This window comes from Tetrao urogallus, assembly GCF_951394365.1.
Source record: "Tetrao urogallus genome assembly, chromosome: 3".
NCBI classification, from domain to species: Eukaryota; Metazoa; Chordata; class Aves; order Galliformes; family Phasianidae; genus Tetrao; species Tetrao urogallus.
The window spans coordinates 41,338,933-41,361,304 of record NC_136815.1 but is presented as its reverse complement, the minus strand read 5'-3'; the positions used below and the strand labels follow the sequence as shown (position 1 = coordinate 41,361,304).

Sequence of the window (22,372 nt, the reverse complement as noted above, 5' to 3'; positions counted from 1 at the left end):
TTAATTTCTAGCCACTGTTTCGATATTTATGCTGACACACTAAGACAAAAGCAATAGGCTGGACACAGTAAAGTACCTCAGAAATACCAGAGGTCGAAGTTCACTTGAAGCACCTTAACACATCACTTTATGGATCAAGAACAGTGTGGCATTATGGTAATTAACTCTCCTAAAAGACTGTGCGGTAACTGAAGTGTGTGCTCTGGGAAATCAAAATGTCATTAGTGGAAACTCTGAGATAAGACCAGGCCGGTGTGTAGGTCACATGACTCAGTTCTGCTGCAAAATCAGGTTTTCCAGTTCATCTGCAGAACGCAATAAAAAGGCAGCCGATTCCCGGTACCCTGCCACCAGCTGCCTTACAGCGTTGATTTCAGTGGGGCTCAGCTGGGGCCTGGAGCTTGTACTGCTGGAGGAGCCTGAGCTGCTTGCTAACTGCCTCTTCATACTGAGATCTGTTGGACCTGCAGGCAACAAAGGGAAAGAAAAGAAGGCTCAGATCCCGCTGCCAGAGACATTTCACCACCACAGGTTTGTAGTGACAAAGTCACAGCAGCAAAACTGTGGATTTGTACTCTCAGTTGAGTGCCAGAGAGAAGCAGCACATACAAGTAACAGCCCAGTTACTATTCCCTTGACAGGAATCACTGAGATTTGTTTTCATCTATGACAGGAATCCTTAAAATTCTACTCACGTGACACAAGTCCTCTGCCAGCAGGAACTTAGCCTCTGGGGTATCCCAGCAGTGCAATCTGCTTGACCTGACACTGATGGGATCTGCTGCTGGCAGGCAGGCCATCTGCACACTTGCATTCATTATCACAGCATACTGAACTTACACCCTCTAGATATCTATTTTCACAACTTTCTGTTGCTTCAATTAGCACATGGCCAGATTGTGAATCTCTTACTGACATAGGTAACTGGCCATTCACTTGAATAGCCCCGATGGCATGTGTTAAATAGCCAGTCATGAATGACCTGATGAGGTTGGTGACAATCTGGCTGATATAGGTAGAAACACACTGTAAATTAAATTTCTTGTGGGCTGCATACAGCTGGCAATATACTGCAAGGACCCTGTAAGGTCTGAGCACTGGCAAGAGAAGCTGCAGCAATCACCATGTTCTGCTGGCAGCTTATCCACTGTACCACTGTGTTCTCATCAAAGACTGCTCTCAAGAACGTGTTTGCTACAGCAGAAGACAGCACTCCCAAGGGGAGGCTGCAAATTACTACAGTTAAAGCAACCTGCTAGCATGAAGTCCACCTTTCTGAGGAACTTCCCAGGACCACGGTTAAGGCATGTGATGCTTTGATGAGGTGTCTGCCTTTTACAACAGAACACTATTCAAAGTTTTTTTTTTTTGTTTTGTTTTGTTTTTGCCTGGAGATTTATACAGGCAAAATTGGACTCAGGTCCTTTTTAAACATAAGGATGTCTATCATAGAATCATATCACAGAATCTTTTGAGTTGGAAGAGACCTTTAAAGGACATTGAGTCCAACTCCCTTGCAATGAAAAGGAACACCTACAGCCACATCAGGTTGCCCCCAGCCTCACCTTAAACGTGTCCAGAGATGCAGCATCTACCAGCTCTCTGGGCAACCTATTCCAGCACTTCACCTCCTTATTGTAAAAGACTTCTTCCTTATATTTAGACTAAATCTCCTATCTTTTCATTAGAAACCATTTCCTCTTCTCCTGTCACAACAGACCCTGATAAAGAGCCTGTTCCCTTCCTTCTTATAGCTCCCCTTTAGTTAATGAAAGGTCTCTATGAAGTCACCCTGGAGCCTTCTTTTCTCCAGGCTGAACAGCCCCAGCTCTCTCAGTCTGTTCTTGGAGGGTGGTGTTCCATCCCTCCCATACCTATGTAAGTAAATATCAGGAAGTTTAGTATATGCAAACCTGGATAAACAGCATTCATTCACTTGGCAATGTAGCAAATCTGTACTTTTATCAGGCAGACAATCAGCCTAACCCCGTATTAATCTTCTGTGAACTGAGATTAAGTTATCCACAGCAGTACATCTTGCTTTCCTGTGAGATAAACGTCACTGTTCAGTTTCATCTGGAAAAACTGTCAGTACCCAAGCTTTCTCATCACTGGCCCACTGGATACATGTTTCTCTCTAAAGAGATTGGAATCATTATAAAATCTAGCATATTCAACTTTAGATTACTAACCACACCAATTTGTATTCCAGAGATGTACATAAATAGTCTCATCAGAATCACAGGATTCAAAAACATATTTGCTGGATTAAGCACTACTGTCAAGAGTTGCTCCAATTTCCAGAAGCAGAAAATCTGGTCAAAACCAAGAATGTTTTCTTTCTTTTATGTTTATGCAACAGTATGGCTGAGACCACAAAGAACGCTGAAACTGCCATGTTTCCATTTTCCCTGAAGTTAATGAAAACCTCCCCTCTAGTGAAAGGAAAATGGGACTACATAAAGAAACTACTCAAACCAAAAGGGTCAGCTTAGATCCTCCCAGTTCCTGCTATGTAACTGGCATGAACACTACTTAGCCTTACAACTATATTATCCAGTTTTACACTAGCATCAATGAATTGACTTTAAATGACTTCCAGAACACAAAGGATAAATAAGAGGACAATGACCTCAGCGAATGTTTCAGTGCTAACATACGCTACAGGCAAACTATCACAGTGGGAAGAAGCACAGAGGATACTTCCAAGTAAAACCTTAAACCAGCATAGAGAAGGGTATACTAATCATAAAGTCAGCTGGAATGAACAGTGCTGAGAAGCCATTAAAGACTTGTATATTTACTGAGGCAGCAGTGGAAAAGCTACCACTGACATATTGAGGGCATTGTGCTCCAGGTAAACCTGCTTTTAACTTTCATCCTCTTGCCTTGGTTCTCATTCACGTCATAGCCTAAAATGCACACACAATATAGGGCAGAATGGAGTGCTGTGGCAGAGCACAGGTTTTTTTTTCTGAAAGGAAACTGAAGGGCTTTTCTCCTTAGTAATCTAGATTTTAAGTGGTTGAAGAGAATGTTATTAGAATCCTCACAAATGTAACAATGTACTCACAAGTGAAACTCTCCACAAATCTGTAGTCGAAATGCAGACCTTGCCCTGTGCTCCTAGATATCCCAATTAACGATTATTAAGACAGCTCTCTAATTCCTCAAAATAGGTGTCTTTGAGTCATAGACTCATTAAGGTTGGAAAAGACTTTTAAGATCATCTAGTCCAGCCATCTACCAACCACCAATATTGTTGTGTGCAAGTGCAGTTCAGAATTAAGAAATTAATTTCACTGGGCTATTTCAAACTATTTTTTTATTATTATTTATAAGTAGGAGGAAAATAGGTTTTTCATTCCCAAGGCAAGTTTTGCTTTGCTCTCAACAAGTAAACACTGTCCTCTTCCCCTCAAAGAAAAGCATCCCAGGCAATAAAACAAAGAAACCCAGACACACAGAAGAGCTCTTGGCTATGGTTTCTGTAAGTGAATATACCTTGCCTTCCCAGGAAGAGAAGCTACACATGCTGTCAGAGAACCAAACAGAAGGAAAAGAAGCCATGATGTGAGGACAAGGACTTCAGCTCTTTTGATTTTGCGATGTGACCCCTATGCCTCACCTCCAAAGCTTGCCAATGACAGGCCAAGCTTCATATCTGGGACAATATCTCACTCAGACACTCATCTCATGACGTATTACACTGGATTCATCTTCTAATAGCTATGATAGACACCGTCTATGTTACAGTTACTGGCAATATTACAGACTATTAAAAGATTGTTCAGGCTGTTTTATGCTAAAAGCGTTTTAGCTTATCTGTAGTTCTGTCAGTCATAACTAGTCCTTCAAGCAGGGAATCAACTTCTTACAAGGGTAGACAGTGACACAAGGGGGAATGGTTTTAAGCTCATGTAAGGAAGGTTTAGATTGGATGTCAGAAGGAAGTTCTTCACAGAGACAATGGTGAGATGCTGGAACAGGCTGCCAAGAGAAGTTGTCGATGCACCATTACTGGAGGTGTTCAAGGCCAGGTAGGAGGGGCCCTGGGCAATCTGATCTAGTACCACACCTGGAGGGAAGGTTGGTGACCCTACCTGTGACAGGGGGGTTGGAACTTGATGATCCTTGGGATCCCTTACAACCCAAGCCATTCTATGATTCTAGGTTAAGGAATAAATGCATCTTACTCTTCTAGTATTGATTTTCCTGTGTAATTTTGTTTAAATTAGCTATTGAAAAACCTAAAACTTAATACATTTCCACCACATTCCTTCACCCAGGCAAATAAATCACATAAATCATAAAATAACTGGTTAAAGCATACATTTCATATACCTCCACCTCCAGAAGCCATAACTAGAGATGCCTAAATATGGAGAAAATTGAGTAGCTTACGCACTATTTCTCCTAAGTAGAAGTATTTCCCCTTCATATGCTTAACAGTACTTATTATCCTGCCAATCTTCACAAGAATGGGGGAGTGTATTCTTAAATAGTGGGGGAAGCCTAATCTGAATTTTTTGCAATAAATTTTGTAGTGTTAAGGTCCTCCAAGGTAGTACTGCATGATTTAGCATATTATTTCCCACCCTAGAGTATTTCAGGACAATTAAAAATCCTATATGCAACCATCAACAGGTTCCACAGTGTCCATGGCAGTGTGCAAGCAAAGATCAAGCACACATTGTAAAGGTGAAAACTGGATATTTACTTCATCTATTTTCCTTAGTGCATGAGTTCAACTCATTATTCACCGCCCATGTTCCTATAGCTGCACTACGTTCTCTTAAACAGTGGGTCAAACATATTCACAAGGCAGATCCTTTCCTTTATAATCTCTGCAGTATACTTTCTGAAGACTCCAAGATATGTTCCCTCTGCCCCTTGGAGAGGCCACCTGTTTGACACTTGAACACAGGAATATTGTACACTTACCACCTCAGTCCAGTTACACAGACCTAATTTCCCCTGTGAAGTGAAACAGTTCCTGCTGGAATCACATCAAGCTAAGTAGGAGAACTCTGAAAATCCACTCTTCACATGTTAGACAACCACTTATCAAGTTAGCTGCTGGGAGTATCTGCCATTAAATACCCTGTGGGCAGATGGCTTTTCTATAAGTTGCAGGTCTGAAATGAAGCTGGTTATTCCCTCATGCACTACTTTTAGCAAAGCAATTTGTATTAAATTTCAAAATATGAGTCAGACATAGAGATACTATTAGTGATTGCCTAGACAGTATCACCTGCCCCAGCAAAACTCCCTTTAGAACTGTATGCTGTGTTTCATTGCCCCCTACTACAATGCTGTAGCTAAATAGACAGAAATCTTATAATTACTGCTGAAGTAAAAATCAATAAATGAATAATAAATATGTCAATGATTCTTTCAGTATCTCTAATAATTATCAAGAATAATAAATCATTTTTAAAAGTTGAATGATTTTAAGCATCTAAGCTTCTATACTTTTATTAGCAGCTAAGGAACCTCTTTCAAAGAGTTTGTGTCATACTTCTCCATTTTTTTCCCCATAAAAGGCTTCAGAAGAATCATAGAATTACAAGGTTGGAAAAGACCTACAAGATCATCCAACCATCCTCCCACTACCATTGCTACCACAAGCAAGAAGTGAATATTGTACTGGATTCACCTCTACTCCCACAGAAATAAACATTATACTATTATAGGACTGTTTCATTGCAATATTATATATTTGTCAATGTCTCTTGTCTTCCTACCTCTAAACAGAACAGATGTGCCTTAAACTATTCTTATGAGTGTCAAGAGATCTTAGATTGGGAAATCAGGGACCAATGCAATGGGCCTTTCAAGCTTCTTTCTCCCTCCTACACCCTTCCCTCTGGGAAACATATTTTTGGATAATTTAAACTGTTGCCTGAGAATAGAGATGTCAAAATACAAAAATACCTACAGCCACTAAACATCGTGCATTTTCAACACACACACTGGTTTTCAGTGACAGGACTATATGAGACACTCCAGTAACATTTTATATCCATCACAGGAGATTAGTTACATAGTATACGCTTGTCTTGCCCGTCTCCTGGACTTTGTACAAAGGCAGAAAAGATACCGTCAGTTTAATTCACAGACATTTCATCACAGTTCTTATGGTGGAAGCAAGACAATACTTGCAAATGCTATGCAGCTGATAATTTGAAGAGTAGAGGAAGAAATATGAGGATGATCTTAATACACAATTCAGACAGTATTTCATGGAGGGAAATTCCCACTTCTGCCACAACATATGTCAATTTCTCCCAGCACTGCATTTTGCCTTTTTGAAATGGAACTAAGCACGCCCTCACAGATCCCTAACTGTATGTCTTGTTCTTCATCTCTGTAATAAGGAAAGGCAAAGGAGACTCTCTTTTCTAGCTCCACTTTGATTTCAGAAGGATAGCACTGAAAACACAGAAAACTGTACAGCAGTAAACATGTAAAGAAATGCTGGAGAAGGCAACTGTGTGGTCGCCTGTTCACCCCCTGCATCATGGCCAGCATGCTGTGGGTGACCCAGTCAGCACTTTAAGAACTGGCTTGACTCCTGATATTCTCAGTTGGCTTTTTTTTTTTTTTCTTTAATTACTTATTTCTACTTTATTACTAAGAAACCTCTACCAAACATTCAAATGTCAAAGTTTTACAGACGATAATCTTTACAGCTTCACCAAATCTAAGCACATTTTCTCAGAACAGAGAAAATCCCTATGACAACTCCCTCTGCCAAGTGTTGTTTGTGGGCCATTTCATAAAGGTGTTGGTGCTCCTTATAAGCACATAAATTGGCACACCTTCCCAATAACCTGTGGCTAAATTACTTTCGATGAAAAAACTTCAAAAATTTTCAGCCTACAGGTGACCTCTGGATGGAAAATTTCAAATTCCATTGAATTTCAAGTTCGAATAGTTAAAGCTTGGCAAGGTTTATAAACAAGGAAAACAAGTTTGCATAAAGGGAAAAATGGAAAAGACATACAGTAATTTTCATAGAATGGCTTGGGTTGGAAGGGACCCCAAGTATCACTAAGTTCCAACCCTCCTGCCACAGGTAGGGCTGCCATCCACTAGTTCAAGTACTAGATCAGATTCCCCTGTATGTCAGTAACAAATATCAACAGAGGTTAACTTGGACTGAGTATGAGATAGATTTTACAAAACTACTACAGAGATCCTGCAGCCTGAGCTGATTGGATAATATAGTAGACTTTTCAGGAGCTTGAAGGACTAAGAAGGCTGATTTGCATGTAGGTAAAGCTGAGAATGGCCTACAGAGCAGGCCATTCTCATCATGGGGCAGCAGCGGGAGATGAGCAGAGTGACTTGCTGGGCAACAGGAACTTTGGCCAGGGTGTGAAGGCCTGCCTGAGGGAAAGGGGAATGCAAGAGACTTGTGTGGATTCAGGATCTGGTCAGAGTGTGAATTTATTAGGACTTGCCAGGAAGACTTACCTGAGTTGGAAGGAGACTGGACGTTCGTGGAGCCTGGGATGCAATGCTGAGTTGTGGCTGTAGTGGAAGTTGGCTGCAGATCTGTGTAGAGAAACAGAGAAGAAGAACTGCTTTGTCACACCATAATACAAGGTAATGTCTTGGGTGAGTCTTGCATAGCCAGTCTACCATCCAGTCTGAAATGCAGGGTTTTTTTTGTTGTTGTTGTTTCTTGTTTGTTTGTGTTTGTTTGTGGTTTTTTTTTGTTTGTTTTATTTTTTTGTTGTTGTTTTTACAGACACAGTTAGAAATAGCTGACATTTCTGCCTGGAAAATCTGACAACAGAGAAGTTGTTCCCAGATCACCTAGAGGAAGCCCAGCAGTGGCACTAGAAACATATTCTCTAAGGGAAAATGGGCCTTGGGAAACAAAGTGGTTGTAGACATCCAGTCCTGACAGCTGGCAGACACCAGGAGAGAATCATCATCATAGAATGGCCTGGGTTGAAGAGGACCACAGTGATCATCCAGTTTCAACCCCCCTGCTGTGTGCAGGGTCAAATGGTAATCCATCAGACAGAGACATCTGGGGTGTTCCCACTTCTGTGGGTCTCTGAGAAATGATAGTGCCAATTAAATATTTTGCTCCCAATGGAGTAGTTTGTTTCCTGCCCTCAAGCTGGATATCTCTCCAGGTATGCGGAGCTGGGTCAGATAAAGCCTCTGTGGCTGGCAAGGCAATTTCATTCACACTGAGATCATTCTGGAGCTTTTCTTTTCAGCTCTGTAAGCAGGAACTTCATCAAACTTAAACAAGAATCATGGAAAGCCACACTTCTCGACAAGTAGTTCGCCTTGAGCATCTAGAAGAGTCAACAGTTTCTCTCCAACCTGTGTACAGGCTGAAATAGGCTCTGACAACCTGCAGATTCGTTGCCGTTCAGATGAAGCTTTCAAGCTGAGCTGGTTTGCATAGATGGTTTAAAAGCAGGGGGGAAAAAAAAAAAAAAAAAAAAAAGGACTTAAAGACCACACCTTTCCCTGATGTGTTTATTTCACTCCTACAATAAAATAAGGGTCATTGTACAAGCTGCTGCTTGCTCATATTTAGCTGTTGCATGAAGGCTCACTCCATACGGTTGTGTAAGGAGCTAATTATGGATCTGTAATTTGCCATGTGGAAGGATAGACTGAGGAGGGAAGCACTGCAACAGCAGACACAGATAGTTCCCTGAGCCAAAGCCACCAAACTGTTTGATGAGCAAACAGCAAAGTCTGTAAGATGGTATCAGTGTAGGAATGAACTCTATAGGGAAGGAAATTAAATTGTTAACTGAGTGGAAATGCCCAGAAATAGATACTCAAGCTACGAATTTTAGCTAGCTTTTCCAACTTCTTCCTTTTTACTTGTTTTAGAAGATACACAAAAACAGACTGTGTTTGTTTATACGTGTATTCTGACTGAGATGTGTATTTATTCTTACACTAGAAGAACACCTGTAAAGGTGATGAGAGCATTTGATTGGTTTCTGAACTGAAGAGGAAATGTGTTCTTAAAATTCACCTAGGTTCTAAAAGCAATTTGCAAAAAAACTCTCAATTTTCCAGAGAGGGAATTAACAAGATTCCCCGAAATTAATAATGATTGAAAACAACCAACCATATGAGATCAGTCAGAAGGGAATTTGTTACTACTCAACTACAACCCCAATCAAGAATGAAAAACCAAATATCCGTGAACATGTAGGAGATGATGATCAAATCCCAAATAACTGACCTCCAAATCTTCCAAGTTTGTCCTACAGGGATACTAACTAATGGAGCTAGAGACTTTGCACTCAGTAATCCAGAGATAATCAGTTTGATTACTGATTGCTTTTGTGTCAATGAAACTAAGAAACTTGTGGCATTCCGATTCCACAACTTCCCTAAAGAACTTCTTGAAATGGCAGGTGGGACACAGACCTGCAGCCAGCTAGACTGTTAGCATTAACAACTGGTTTCCAAGAGCAGTCACACAGATAGTAAGTTTGTGCAGTTCTGGATCCCATGAGATCCCTGCAGAGAAGATGGACAACTCTGTACAATGCTGCAACTGTGCAGAGCCAACTGGAAGAGGTGCAATGGTTTACTTTTTTTTTTAAAAAAAAAAAAAAAACTTTGGAAGACAACATACAGCCAAACTTACCAGGGCAAGTAGGAAGAGGAAAGGAAGAAGAAATGTTTGGACATACATCACTATGCAACCCACAAGCATTCCACTGATTCCTTTATCCTGGTATTGCTACACAGTGGAATGCAGTGAACTCCCCACAGTTAAGTGACAACGTTAGCTATGCAGTCTCTGGATTACAGGATAACCATTTTTTCCCTACAAAAACCATCTTCAGCTTTAGTTACAACAAAGCACTAGACTCCTCTACATTAATGATACAAAGAAAGCGTTGCTTCTAATCTGGAAGCAAGACTAATTTATGATGCCAAATTTGTATTTTTTTTTTTAATTTAAATAAAGCATATTCAGAAGTGACAAAGTACCCTTGCCTAAAATCTGCAGTCCACTGTAAAAAGGGAATTATGAAAATGTATCCAGTTACAAGAGGTTTGAATGGAAGAACAGGAATACAACACAGTCATGATTCCACATAACACATAAACCACAGTTTAGGATTACATAGAACAATTCTGATGGGTTCTACGGACAAAGAAGATGCATGGGAAGATCAACCCTACCTATACTTGAACGAAGGAGCAAACGCAAACTGTTTTCAGTGGGAACTTACTTAAACATTCTCTGACCATAATGTAATAATGTAAAATATTGTAAAATAATTTTAAAGTTCTTGTATATTCTCCCAGGAAAACAGATTTCCACAGTCTTACTCCTGTGAAAACATTTGATTAGAAATCATATTAAACACCGCATGTGTTTTTCATTCATATGGAAACAACTGTAATCATCATTCTCTCTCTAAGTGAAACAATTTTGCAAATTAAAATACTGCATTTTAAGAGCCTTTTAAATATATAGCACAAATCATTCACAGAAGAGAAATGAAGATGCGACTGAAGGTCACCAGTATACCATAAACTGTAGGCTGCAGCCTTGATAACATTTTGAAAATTGCTTAGCATGCTGAAAAATGTAGGCTGTAGCTGAACACCTCCTGTCTTGCCAAAGTTAGTCCACGCACCTGAAGCGGAAAACTCCTCAATGACTGAGGATTTTTCATTTGACACTTGTCATGCCAGATTCTTACCTACAGTAAATTAAGTTAGCCAGACAAACCATCTGAGAAATCTATGCTAATTCATTTCCTTCATAAAAAGTATGGAGCTTCGTGCTTTCAAACTCCAGCCACACAGCTTGAATTCAGTCTCACTGAAGACTGTTGTGAATTAGTCCCTTGAAACTGAAAGAGACTTGTAACATCCAGAGAACAAGGATTTTGTTTAGCAGTAGTCATCTGCAGGATTGCATTCCTCCTCATTATCCACTTACACTCCATGGATACTGAATCCCTTGGACTAGCTTTCTGCGCAGCAGGGTAAACATACATACACACAGAGACATATTTCATAAGGCAACTCACCACTGCTAGAAGCATCGTTGAGATTTAGCAGCCCACCTCCGAGCCCTCTGTAACTATGGTAACTGTAGGTCCCATTTCCATTGATGTACAACACCTCCTGTGTGCTGGAAACAGCTGATGTTGAGTAAGTGACCTGGGCTGGCTCCTGTTTGTACTGTTTGTCAGCTGGTGTAGCCTCATCCTGCAAAAACAAAGAAAGGTTTTGAGTGTTTTGTGTTTATTTTTTTTTTCTCCTTCATTTTACCTTGCATAAGAAGGGTCTCTTCCATTGTTAAGACTTCCCATGTACTTGCTTTCACAAAATTTTAATTCACGTTAAACAAGCACAGACATGTCTCTGACAGGCAGAACAGCAGCTAATAAATAATCTCAGATCTATGGGAAACCTGTATTTTTATTTATTTGTGCTCCAATAGCCAAACATACTTAAAAGGGTTTCTTAAAAGGGAAGAGGCATCCTCTCATCCTGAAGAGCTCACTGTCTCCTGCAAAACCCACCTCTGTCTAAAAATAGTATGGGAAACAAGAAAGAAGCCATTACTTTCTGACTACAGGAATCACTTCTCTAAGTAGGAAAACTGTCTCCTTCTCAATAAAAGAAATCAATGAAAAATGCTCCAAGTACTTCTCTTGAAGTATCATTCTCAGAAGTGACAGAAGGAGTAGAGAAACTGAATATAGTCACATTTTCCCTATTTGCAGATGGCTCAGACAGTGACCATGCCTACAAGGATCAAAGGGCAAAGATGATTCCACAGACATGATTTGAAAGCATTTATAATCTTGCAATTGAGCAACAACTGCACATCATACATTTCCCTAACACTCTCAGATTACTTCTGTTATGCTTGCATGATACAGAACAATATTTAGCACAACTGCCCCACAACTTTCCCCTTGAGGAGATTGTTTCAGAGCTCTGTTTTTCTCCATCAGATGCTGTAAGTACTGCTGAGAGCCCCATACCTCCACTCAGACTCACAGTGGCCACAACAAGTGAAAAAGAAGAACAAAAAGCATTAAGATTGACTGTTTTATTAGATGCAAAAGGAAAACCCATCAGTGTCTGACAAACACATTTCAGTAAGTTCAAATAAAACAGATCTAAGGAGCTATAATATTGGAAAAAAACAAAAAAAATAAACAAAAAATCCACCAAGTTTGGTTGCTAAATATACCAAGTTTTCTGAGATTGCTACAAAAAATTACAAACTTTTAAACATTTAAGAAATATCTATGTATATATCAGCAATGGAAGAATCAAATAGTTCAAACAGCATCCAGATTCTGTCGAAGAAAAAAAAAAAAAAAAAAAAAATGGCCGTGAAGCAGATTTCCTGTTTGCATTAGTCAATCTCACCGCCAGCTTTTCCAAGATGAAGAGATCCCTGTCTTTTAGTTATTTACTGGCTAAAGAGATTGGGCTATAATTGAGATGACTCACAAGATAGAACATATATTATTAACAGAAATTTTAATATTTAATACAGAATGTTGAATCATCACATAATTAACTCCATAAACAATCAGAATGAGACCTCTTGGGCACTTATATGAGCTGAAGCTAAGCTCTCCATTTTTTATTTATTTTTTTTTTTTTTAGAGTTGGCCAAATTCGTCTTGTACACATTTTCTTAAACAATGATAGACTCAAGTAAAAATTACATGATTTTTTTTTTTCTTTTTGCAAAGAATTCAACCTCAGTATAATTTACCTTTTAACTCCAAAGGCAACTGATATCTGCCATAAGAGATAACATATTAATTTCTACAAGAAAATATTCATAAGTTATACAGGAAAATTCTTTCTTGGCAACAAAGCATAAATCACCCAATTCCTTAGCAGTCTCAAGGTTGAGATCCTTATTTCTACAACTAGATGATCCTTTCTGCTATAAACTCCCTCAAGCCCTCAGTTTATGCTCATGAAAATTTTCAAGGGATCTTCAGCAAATTTACCAATACCCGGGCCACTATCAAGGGTGCAGAGTGAAGGGAACTAAATCACGTAAGCTGCCAAAACAACTAACTGTACAGACACAACTTATACAGCATATCTTTACCAATACATGTACCAATAACTCCAGAATAATTCCTGAACAGCCAAGAAGTGCTGTCCCACAGATGAGAAGCACATCTCCTTATCCCATCTATTTGTGTACCACAGATTTGCTGTTCCTAAATATACATGCACTCTAGTGCCCCTCTTGGTCACTGAACCCACCGTGTGAAGTGAACACACAGCAGTGAGCTCATGGAAGAGCACAACAGAGCCTGGCCACAGGGCTGCACAAGACTGTATGCTGATACATGCTAGCCTGTGTGTTGGAGCACATGGCTAAGAGGCAACAGACCAGAACTGCGCCTTCTTGTTGCAATGCACGGTGAAGAGGTGTAAAATCTGGAATGTGAAGTCTTTGATAGCTTTGGTGGGGGGAACCTGAACTCAAAGCTTTCATCTCCTAGCAACCAGACTAAAAGCAAAGCTCTGGGAGGAGTCATAGTCTGAAGTTGTGCCACTCACTGAGTGGAAACGTACAATTCATAGAACAGAGACAGCAAACAGTCAGGGAGCATGACTCAGGGATGCTTCCAGCACAGCTCCCTGTCAATACTCCTGACTCAGCATCTCCCTATCACAGAATTCATCAGCTGCTCTGACAGTGGGATCCAAAGGGTTTGTATCAAACCATTTACAGCCACACAGGACATGTAGTGTGCCCTGTTCTGGGAACTCAGAAGGTAACCACATCCTGGCTGGGAAGACACTCCCAGGGCCATGAGATAGGTTGAGTAGGATGCTGGGCGTGGGACTCTTGGTTCCATGAGATACTTAAAGGTGCCTCCTTCTAAATATTACACACATTTTTAAAAGCAGTACCCAAATAATGACTAAGGCACCATTTGTTTCAGTCCTCAAGATTAGGACTAAGTGCTTAGCTCAACATCTCAAGATGCTGAAATGGAGAAACAGGGTAGAAACTTTATTTGGGAAGAAAAGTAATTTAGACCTTGAGCATATGATCTGGAAACTGATAGAATCACAGAAATATAGAGATACCTCTTACATACATAAGCATGCTAAAATGCATATTATCTGTTCACTTGATAGACTGGAATTTGTGACTGTCAACTTAGTGTATATCAGAGAGATATACACTGTCTCACATTTATGCCTAGGTCTATATCAGGAGAAGAGATTTTTTTTTCCCCCCTTCAAATTCAAATAAGTTTCTAATTATTTTTATTTATTCCCTCATGTAAGCAATTAAATAGTCTAAGGACAGCACGTAATCAGAAAAGATTTCATGAACAATTGCACAGCCTTTATACCAAGGAAGCCCTGCTCTGACTGATACTCTGAGCATCTAAGGAATAGTTTAAAGGGAAATACCTCCTACAGCAGCACAGATGTTAGTACAGAATGTCACAGCTGTGCTACAAATAATCCAACTGGCAGCATCCCAGCGTCCAACATCAATGCCAGAAGAGATACAGTATAGACATCTTTTTAAGGAGTCTGTCTTTTCTGGAAAGAACTCTAGGCACAAAGGTTCCTTTTTGTTTCTTATCTCCTTTACCATCATCATAATAATAAAAGAAACAGCTTATTAAAATAATAAGGCCTGGCAAATTGATTCCATTCCGAGTTTTGATCCCATATATACACACACATATGCATCAAAAATCCTGTGCACTCCCATTAAGACAAAATATAGCTATTGCCTTGGCTGTCACTCCACTGTTATCATCAAGCACAAAAAGCAAATGGACAATGCCGACTGACCGAAAAGCTAGCAAAACTTCTGCAAAGGGAATGTAAATTGTAATATTCCAAAAATGGCAAAGATGGTGACGTTCAGTTAACTTGCTGCTTTTCATGAAAGCCACTTTCTACCAGATCAAATTAATAGCTCCACAAATACCAGCTTTTAACCGCCCCTATGTCAAGGTGATTTTTTCCCACTCAATTAGAAAAAAAGAGCGACAAAGGAACACATTTTTGCCTCATGTTACCTGACATTTCATTTTTGAATATATTAAACTGCTTAATGTGGATTAGTTTTTGTTCCTGTCAATAAGTACTGCTCTCACAAGACAACTTTGAGGCTAGAAAATCTTGAATGTAGATTAATCTTCAAACAGATAGGAAAGCCAGTCCTCCATTTCTTCAGCACAGGAAAGAACATATTCACTTGAAAAAAAATGAAACACTTTCACATTCTTTAAAATAATTTTTAGCCTCAATGGCTTGTAGTGGGGCTTTAGAAAAAAATTAGTGTTGCATATATTTTTCCCATCTGGGCCACACCAATTTATTTCTGTGACTTTTGATTCAAAAGTGAAATCAACAGAAATGCATGATAAAACCGTGCAGTACTTTTCAACATATACCCAATTAATCCTCATAATACTCTTGCCGGATGGGCCTTTTATCACTGTTTTTCAGATAGTGAGATTCTGGCAACCTTAAGCTAGCATTACTACATCAGTGCTTGAGTTCTACAACCATAACAATGCAATGGCCTTTGGTTTCCCTAACTATTTTTTTTATTTTATTTTTTTTTTTTTTTTTTTTTTTTTTTTAAATAATGGAAAGAAGCCTGACAGGAACACTCTGCTGAATCTGCAGGGGATAGGACTGGCCATCAGCAACTGCATGCAGCAGTGTTGGAAGCAGGGCAAACCATGGGATTCCTGGCCCCTATTGCCAGGTCTGTAGGCAAGTCCCCTTCTGGCAACCCAGGCACTGCTGCTGTTTCTCCCTCCACTATGACATGATAGCACACATCCTGCACTCTGCCTCTTCACATTTGTTCCATGCTGTGCCTTCCAAATACCGATTCATCACATCTTCCTTGCTTTTGCAGTTCCACCTTCTACCCTTCTTCTCAGTTTTCTTGCCCATAAATTTTAAATTCTCCTTTTCAAACAAGACTCTTGTTCCCTGATACCTGAGTAGTCTCAGCAACTCAAGTCTTTTCATTTCCTATTTTGCATTTCACCACTGTTAACATTCACCGATCTGAGGTTCTCTCTCCCTCCCAGGACTTTTTTCAGCCTCAGATCCCCAGTATCCTATCCTTTTCAACAAAAGAAAAGCTGGCTTCTATATTTAACAAAGTCACTCCTGTTTTCACTCCCATGTTATTTTTCGTTATTCACTGTTACAATCAGAAAGGTCAACACAACGGAAGGGCGATACAGGAGTACAGTAGCAAAGTGCCTAGTGCAAATGGAATGCTGTTATGAAGGAAAAGCACTCACCCATCTCTGAAGAGCTAGGTTTGCAGGGAAAATTCCACAAGGAAGGGTTCTCCAATCAGAGATCCTCCCCCCCACTGGCAGTCAGCTCTTAAATAGGGTCTAAGAGAGGTGCAGCCAGAATCCACCTCTTCCGATCACATGGGAGAATTGCCTTCACCTGTGCTCGCAGGGCTGACCGGGTCCCTTCCCCAGCTGTTCAATCAGTGGTTCAGGCTGTGACTCAACAGTTACCATACAGACGTATCTGACCCTCTTTCTTTCACTTCTACTTTATTGAATCCCATTTCACAACCTCGCTCTTTCTTCATCCTTTATCATTATCACTCTTGCTGTGGTTCACAAATCCAGTGCACATCTCCTGTTTTCTGTTCTGAAACCAGATTCCTGTTACACCCGCTGAAATTCAAACATTCTGGTAATTTAGCAACTGAATATCAGTTGTGTAAGCATGGGCGTCCAGCAGAACATCCTTGGCTTAAATGACACCAAATGTACCATTACAGTGTAAATATTAGATAGTATTATTCACCTATTTATTGTGAAGTGGTAACCACATTTAAGGATCAAATTATCCTTAAAGGACAAATCTTTCCTTGTTTTTGAAAGTGGCTGAAGTTTTCTCTGAAATACTTCAATAGGTAGAAGACATACAGAACAGTAAACATCAAATTATTACCCAACTGCATATCTGGTATGATAATAGAAAGTGTCAGTTAATCTTAATAGGTGATGATACTATTGACTGCTTTGATTACATGCACTGTTCTGATTGAACTTTGCATCTTTTTATTGGTTTTAAATGCACAACATTAATTCTCCTGGCTTTGACCCACCTTTTAATTTTATGACCAATATCCTGGAGGCCCAGAAACCTGAACAATATTATAGCATATCACAGGAGAGTATATTTTCCTTTAACACGGCAATAAGGCTGCTGATTCACTTAGCAATGAAATTCTTAGCAATAGTGGAAGTGGAATTTCCACAAAAGATGGATGTGAGGATTCATTTCAGTTTTGGTTTTCACTGCACATTCTTTCTCATTCCTCTCCAGTTGCAAAGGCTAGTACTGGCATTATCATCCACTAAATAAAACCTGTTCAGGACCAGGGAGAACAAAATTAAAGACATACACAGTTCACTGAATTTGAAATCCAAATGAGGCTTTATGATAATTCTTTAAATAAAAAGAATCAGACAATGCAAAGTACTAAATATTTATAGTCCTTTAAAAGAATGACATCTTTTAACAGTATTAGAGGTGTTCTTACTCTGTGATCTAAGCATGGAGGTAAAATGAGCGTAGAAATAGGTGACATCTTTTCCTAGACCAGTAGAAGAACTTCTATTCCCTAAAGCAAATGTATTAAATGATATTACCTTTCTCAGAAAGCCTTATTTCTATTGTAACACAATGTGAAAAAGCTAGATGTTTGGCTGAAGTCAGCATAGATTCAGTATTTGTAATGAGAACATTTCTACAGATTTCCTGATCAATTTGTGTGCAGAAGACTTGTTTCACGTGACTTTCTTTGTGATGTTGCATATTTCAAAACTATTATTAAAAAAAAATCCTACAAAACTCCCAATCTCCATAGTTAGGCATTCAAAATAAACATCTACCGGAGATTTCAACTACTCACAACAGATCTATTGCTGAAAACTGAAAATTTATTTGCTAGAATCTTTATAGTCTGTTTCAGAAAAATATTCAAAACATATCAGAGATGTATTTTATCATAGGTAAAAAGTTATTCTCTGATAACTTTCAAAGACAAATACTGAATGTTTCTCCACCTCTCGGGCTGCTCATGGTGTTGTTTTTTTAAGACAATGCATACACTGAGCATCCCCTACCCACTGTCCAAAGTTATCAGGACAGATGGATTAAAAAAACTAATTGTACTTCTGGGCCAATTTCTCCCACTTCAAATTTAGTTATCCTTCACTAGAGACATTCCAGAGGATAAAGTACTAGAATGGCTTAATGTCCAGATGGAGACTGGTGACAAGTGGTGTCCCTCAGGGGTCAGTACTGGGACCAGTGCTCTTTAATATTTTCATGAATGACACAACAGTGGGATGAAGTCTGCAGATGACACCAAGCTGTGGGGGGTGCGGTCAACATACTGGAGGGATAACAGTCCATCCAGAGAGACCTAGACAGGCTCGAACAGTGGACCCAGGTGAATCTCACGAGGTTCAACAACTCCAACTGTAAGGTCATGCAGCTGGGTTGAGGCAATCCCTGCTATCAGTACAAGCTGGGGGACGCAAGGATGGAGCACAGGTCTGATGAAAAGAACTTGCAGGTACTCACAGATGGGAAGCTAGACATGAGTCACCAGTGTGCCCTTGCAGCCCAGAAAGCCAGCTGTATATCCTGGGTGCATTAAAAGAAGCATGATCAGCAAGGTGAGGGAGGTGATGCTTCCCCTCTATTCTGCGCTGGTGTGACTTCATCTGGAGTAATGTGTCCAGATGTGGAATCCTCAGTACAGAAGAGATGAGGACTTGTTGGAGCACATCCAGAGGAGAGCCACACAAATGATCCAAGGGATGAAATACCTTCCTACAAGGACAGGCTGAGGGAGCTGGGGCTGTTCAGCCTGGAGAAGGCTCCAGGGAGACCTGAAAGCAGCCTTTCAATATCTAGAGTTGGGCTATGAGAAGGAAGGGGACAATTCTTTAGCAGAGTCTGTTGTGATAGGACAAGAGGAAATAGTTTCAAACTGGAAGAGAGGAAACTTCGATTGGACAAAAGAAAAAAATCTTTTACAGTGAAGGTGGTGAGGTACTGAAACATGTTGCCCAGAGAGGTGTTGGATGCCTCATCCTTGGAGACGCTCAAGGTCAAACCAGACAGGGCTCTGAGCAACCTGATGTAGCACAAATGTTCCTGTTCATTGCAGGGGAGTTGGACTAAATGGCCTTTAAGAGTCTCTTCCAACTCAAATGAGTCTGTGACTCAATGATTTATGGATGAGGCCTATGCACAACCAGGAGAGAGACTCCTGTTTTTGGTCTGTTTTTTTTTCCCCCCCAGAAGTATTAAGAATAGATTTGAACAAACTAACTAGATTAAAATACAAAGTCAACTCCAAATGTTTTTAAAGGACTCATGCCAAATACTCTTTAGATTTTTTTTAGGAACTGTTTTGATAGTTCAGTGTAGACTTGCCAGTGAAGTCAAGAGGATTCTAATTGCTGTTCTCACATATGCACACTATTTCTTCTCTTGAAAGGAACAGCTGGGAGACTGAACAGCTTTCCACTTCCTAATCTCTTTATTCAGACCTAGATCTTATTTTTTCATGACTTCCCTCTCTGCATCATTTTTATGTATTTAAGGCAGGTATGTTAAAAAAATCAAGGGAAAGCCCATTCTTAGCAATTTTCTGTCACAAGGATAACATCAAATGAAAAAAGTGCAAGAGATGCAAGACATTTCTGACAGAAGAGTTGTTATTAATGATTTTGATCCATATTTTATCATATCCATAATGATTAATGATCCATATTTTAAAGACAAAAAATGATTAATATAATTTTTCAAATAGTGGTATATTGGTATAATAGTTTTTCCATAATATTTCCATAAATAGTGGAAATATTGGTATAGACTACTTGAGCTAAATCAGGCATAATAGAGTCCAATTAGGAATCCTAACTCCCTGCAACATGAATGGAGATGTGCGGGATCTTGAAGTGCCCATCAAAATACTGTTAGCTGCCAAAAGTTCAAGAAAAAAAAAAGAAATAAAAAAACTACCATATTTCAGTTTCTGATTATAAAGGTAGTAGATTCCTTATGTTTTGCAGTTATTAATACTGAAATGAACTGCCAGAATCAGTGCTGTCACCAGGCATCAAAATTGACAAAGCCAGCGCTTGACAAGAAATGAAAGCATGAGACTAGCAAGGAAAAAGATCAAAATATAAAGGTGCTATTGTGGAGAAGACAGAAAAACACACTTTAGTCTTCTGTACTCCTGATGACATGACACATTATTTGTAGATCGGAACGAGTATGTTAACCTTAAATAAAAGGTTAGTGTTTTCACATTGCAGAGTTTGAGCTGTGTGGGTTTTCTGGTGATTTTTTTGTTTTGTTATTGTTTTAACTCCTGCCACCTCTTCTACAGAACAGAAAACTTTCAGAAGAGAGACTCAACAATTGTTGCAAGGAGCTGTCAGAGAATCACTTTCGTTGGAGTGATAGCAAAGCAGAGGGATTGTTTTTCATTGCCTGTCAGCTACGTGCAGTTCATTATCCACTGTGATATCAGAACAACATGAGCTTTCAGAGGTCACCAGAACTGCTGGCTGAGTATGGAAACACAAACAAGCTGGGCTTGTGGTCTATATATCTGTAATGCAAAGTCACTGGGGAAAGGAGAGACTGGGTTCTTCTAAAGATTGGTTCTCTCTCTGCTTCAATAGAGGATAGCTTTTATATTCTGTGGTGCTTGAGACAAACTCACTTTCTTTAGTGAAGTTCAAAATAGGTGATTCCCAATGTGTTTTCGCCTGGAAAGTGCCCTGCAAGTTACCTTTACGGCTCCTGCTGTTCTTGTCTTAGGCAGGAGTTACAGCAGTTCATAAGATACTTGAGCATTTCCTGTTATATTAAGAAGGAAATCTGAAACTTGGATATGGTCGTGCTCTTGTCTAGCTTTAATGTAGGAAAAAATGCATTTTGCTAATGGTTTCTCAACTAATAGTATTAACTGAAAATCTCAACACAGAGACATAGTGCAAGACTGCATACTGCACTGCAGTGTATGTACAGCTTCATTAGTGTGATTTTAAATAATGTGTCCAGTGATAGCCAGCACCAGATTAGAAACTTCTACTGCACTTGGCTTGAGAAAGTAAACTGCTGCTGTGCCTTTGAATCTTGGCAAAACTCCTCTGTGTTCATGGTATTCTTCACGGAATACATGGCATTTATCTTGGAGAAAGCCCAATCTATTTCAATTCAGAGGGACAAAAGTGCCACACAAAGAGCAGAGTAGTCTTCAGAGCTACAATTTAATGGAGGAAGATGAGAGGAGAGATGATGGTTGGAACTGTTGCTTTATCCCCATTGTACCAACAGAGAGAAGAGATTTGTTAAGGTCCAGACTTCACACAGATGTTTTTCCTCTTAGGATAGGCAGATACAAAGGCAAATTTTGACTGAAGACCTGCACAGCATAAGATAGCTCAAGGCATGGGACTAAGGGAGAGGGCTAGCTGAGCCTGTTCCTAAGGGGACTTCAATTGCTAAGTGCCCCGCCTCAAAAGTGAAGCACCAGGATGCTCCTGATACAATGAGATTAACTGCAAATCTGAAGAAAATACATGTAAAACTTCAGTGGAAATTAGACACAGCCTTCTGAGCAGGAAAGCAATTGTTGTGTTTATGCATATATCCCTTGTCCTTTGAAAGCCTGCTTCTCTGCAGCATCTAGCACCTTGCTGAAGATGGTCATGGATCTTTTTTGCTGCCTTTTCATTGACAGGAAGTACAGACAGAGGAATCTGAATGCCTGACCATTCTAACAAACAGCATAAACTGCGTGGAAGCAATGTTGTCACTTCCCATCCCATGAGCAGTTTTGCCTTCAGGTAGTGCTGTTGAATGAATCAACATATTACTGAAATTGAGGCACGGTGATAGAGATGTAGCAGTACCTGCTGCTGAACCAGAAAGATGCAACGTGAAATTCCTCTGTTGCCGCATACACCTCTGGTTCAGAACAGGCCTTGCAATGCCTCAGGCAACTCTGCTTTTATTTATCATCACAGTGATGGCTTTTTCCTTTTCGTAGATGTGTGTACTGTTCTCAAGAAACTATGTCAGTTCCATTACCCCTTGCCAGTATGTTATTTTATCATTATTATTATGGGCAACAAGTTCAGTTGGGATAGATGAATATCACTCCATTCAGTGCAATAGAACTGTGGCACTAGAGAACTTTTCAAAAATCATGAATCAAGTATTTAAAAAGCATGCAGGGGAAATTGTGTGGGAGAAGTGGAGCAATGCTTGTGCCAGCTTTGTG

At 39.7% G+C, this 22,372-nt stretch overlaps 1 protein-coding gene across 7 annotated transcripts in view; it reads right to left on the bottom strand.

Moving 5' to 3' along the window:
- Nucleotides 1-270: 270 nt before the first annotated feature.
- Nucleotides 271-22,372, bottom strand: part of NOL4 (nucleolar protein 4) — a gene marked incomplete at both ends in the record, with an annotated part of 182,687 nt that continues 160,585 nt past the window's right edge. For 6 of the 7 annotated variants that reach the window (XM_079533564.1, XM_079533566.1, XM_079533567.1 and 3 more), the window contains 2 exons: nt 271-464; nt 11,055-11,235. In XM_079533564.1, the coding sequence (XP_079389690.1) occupies nt 271-464; nt 11,055-11,235 (375 nt within the window). Of the gene's footprint in view, nt 465-7,482; nt 7,564-11,054; nt 11,236-22,372 lie in introns of all 7 variants that reach the window. The other variant, XM_079533563.1, reaches the window with a different exon arrangement.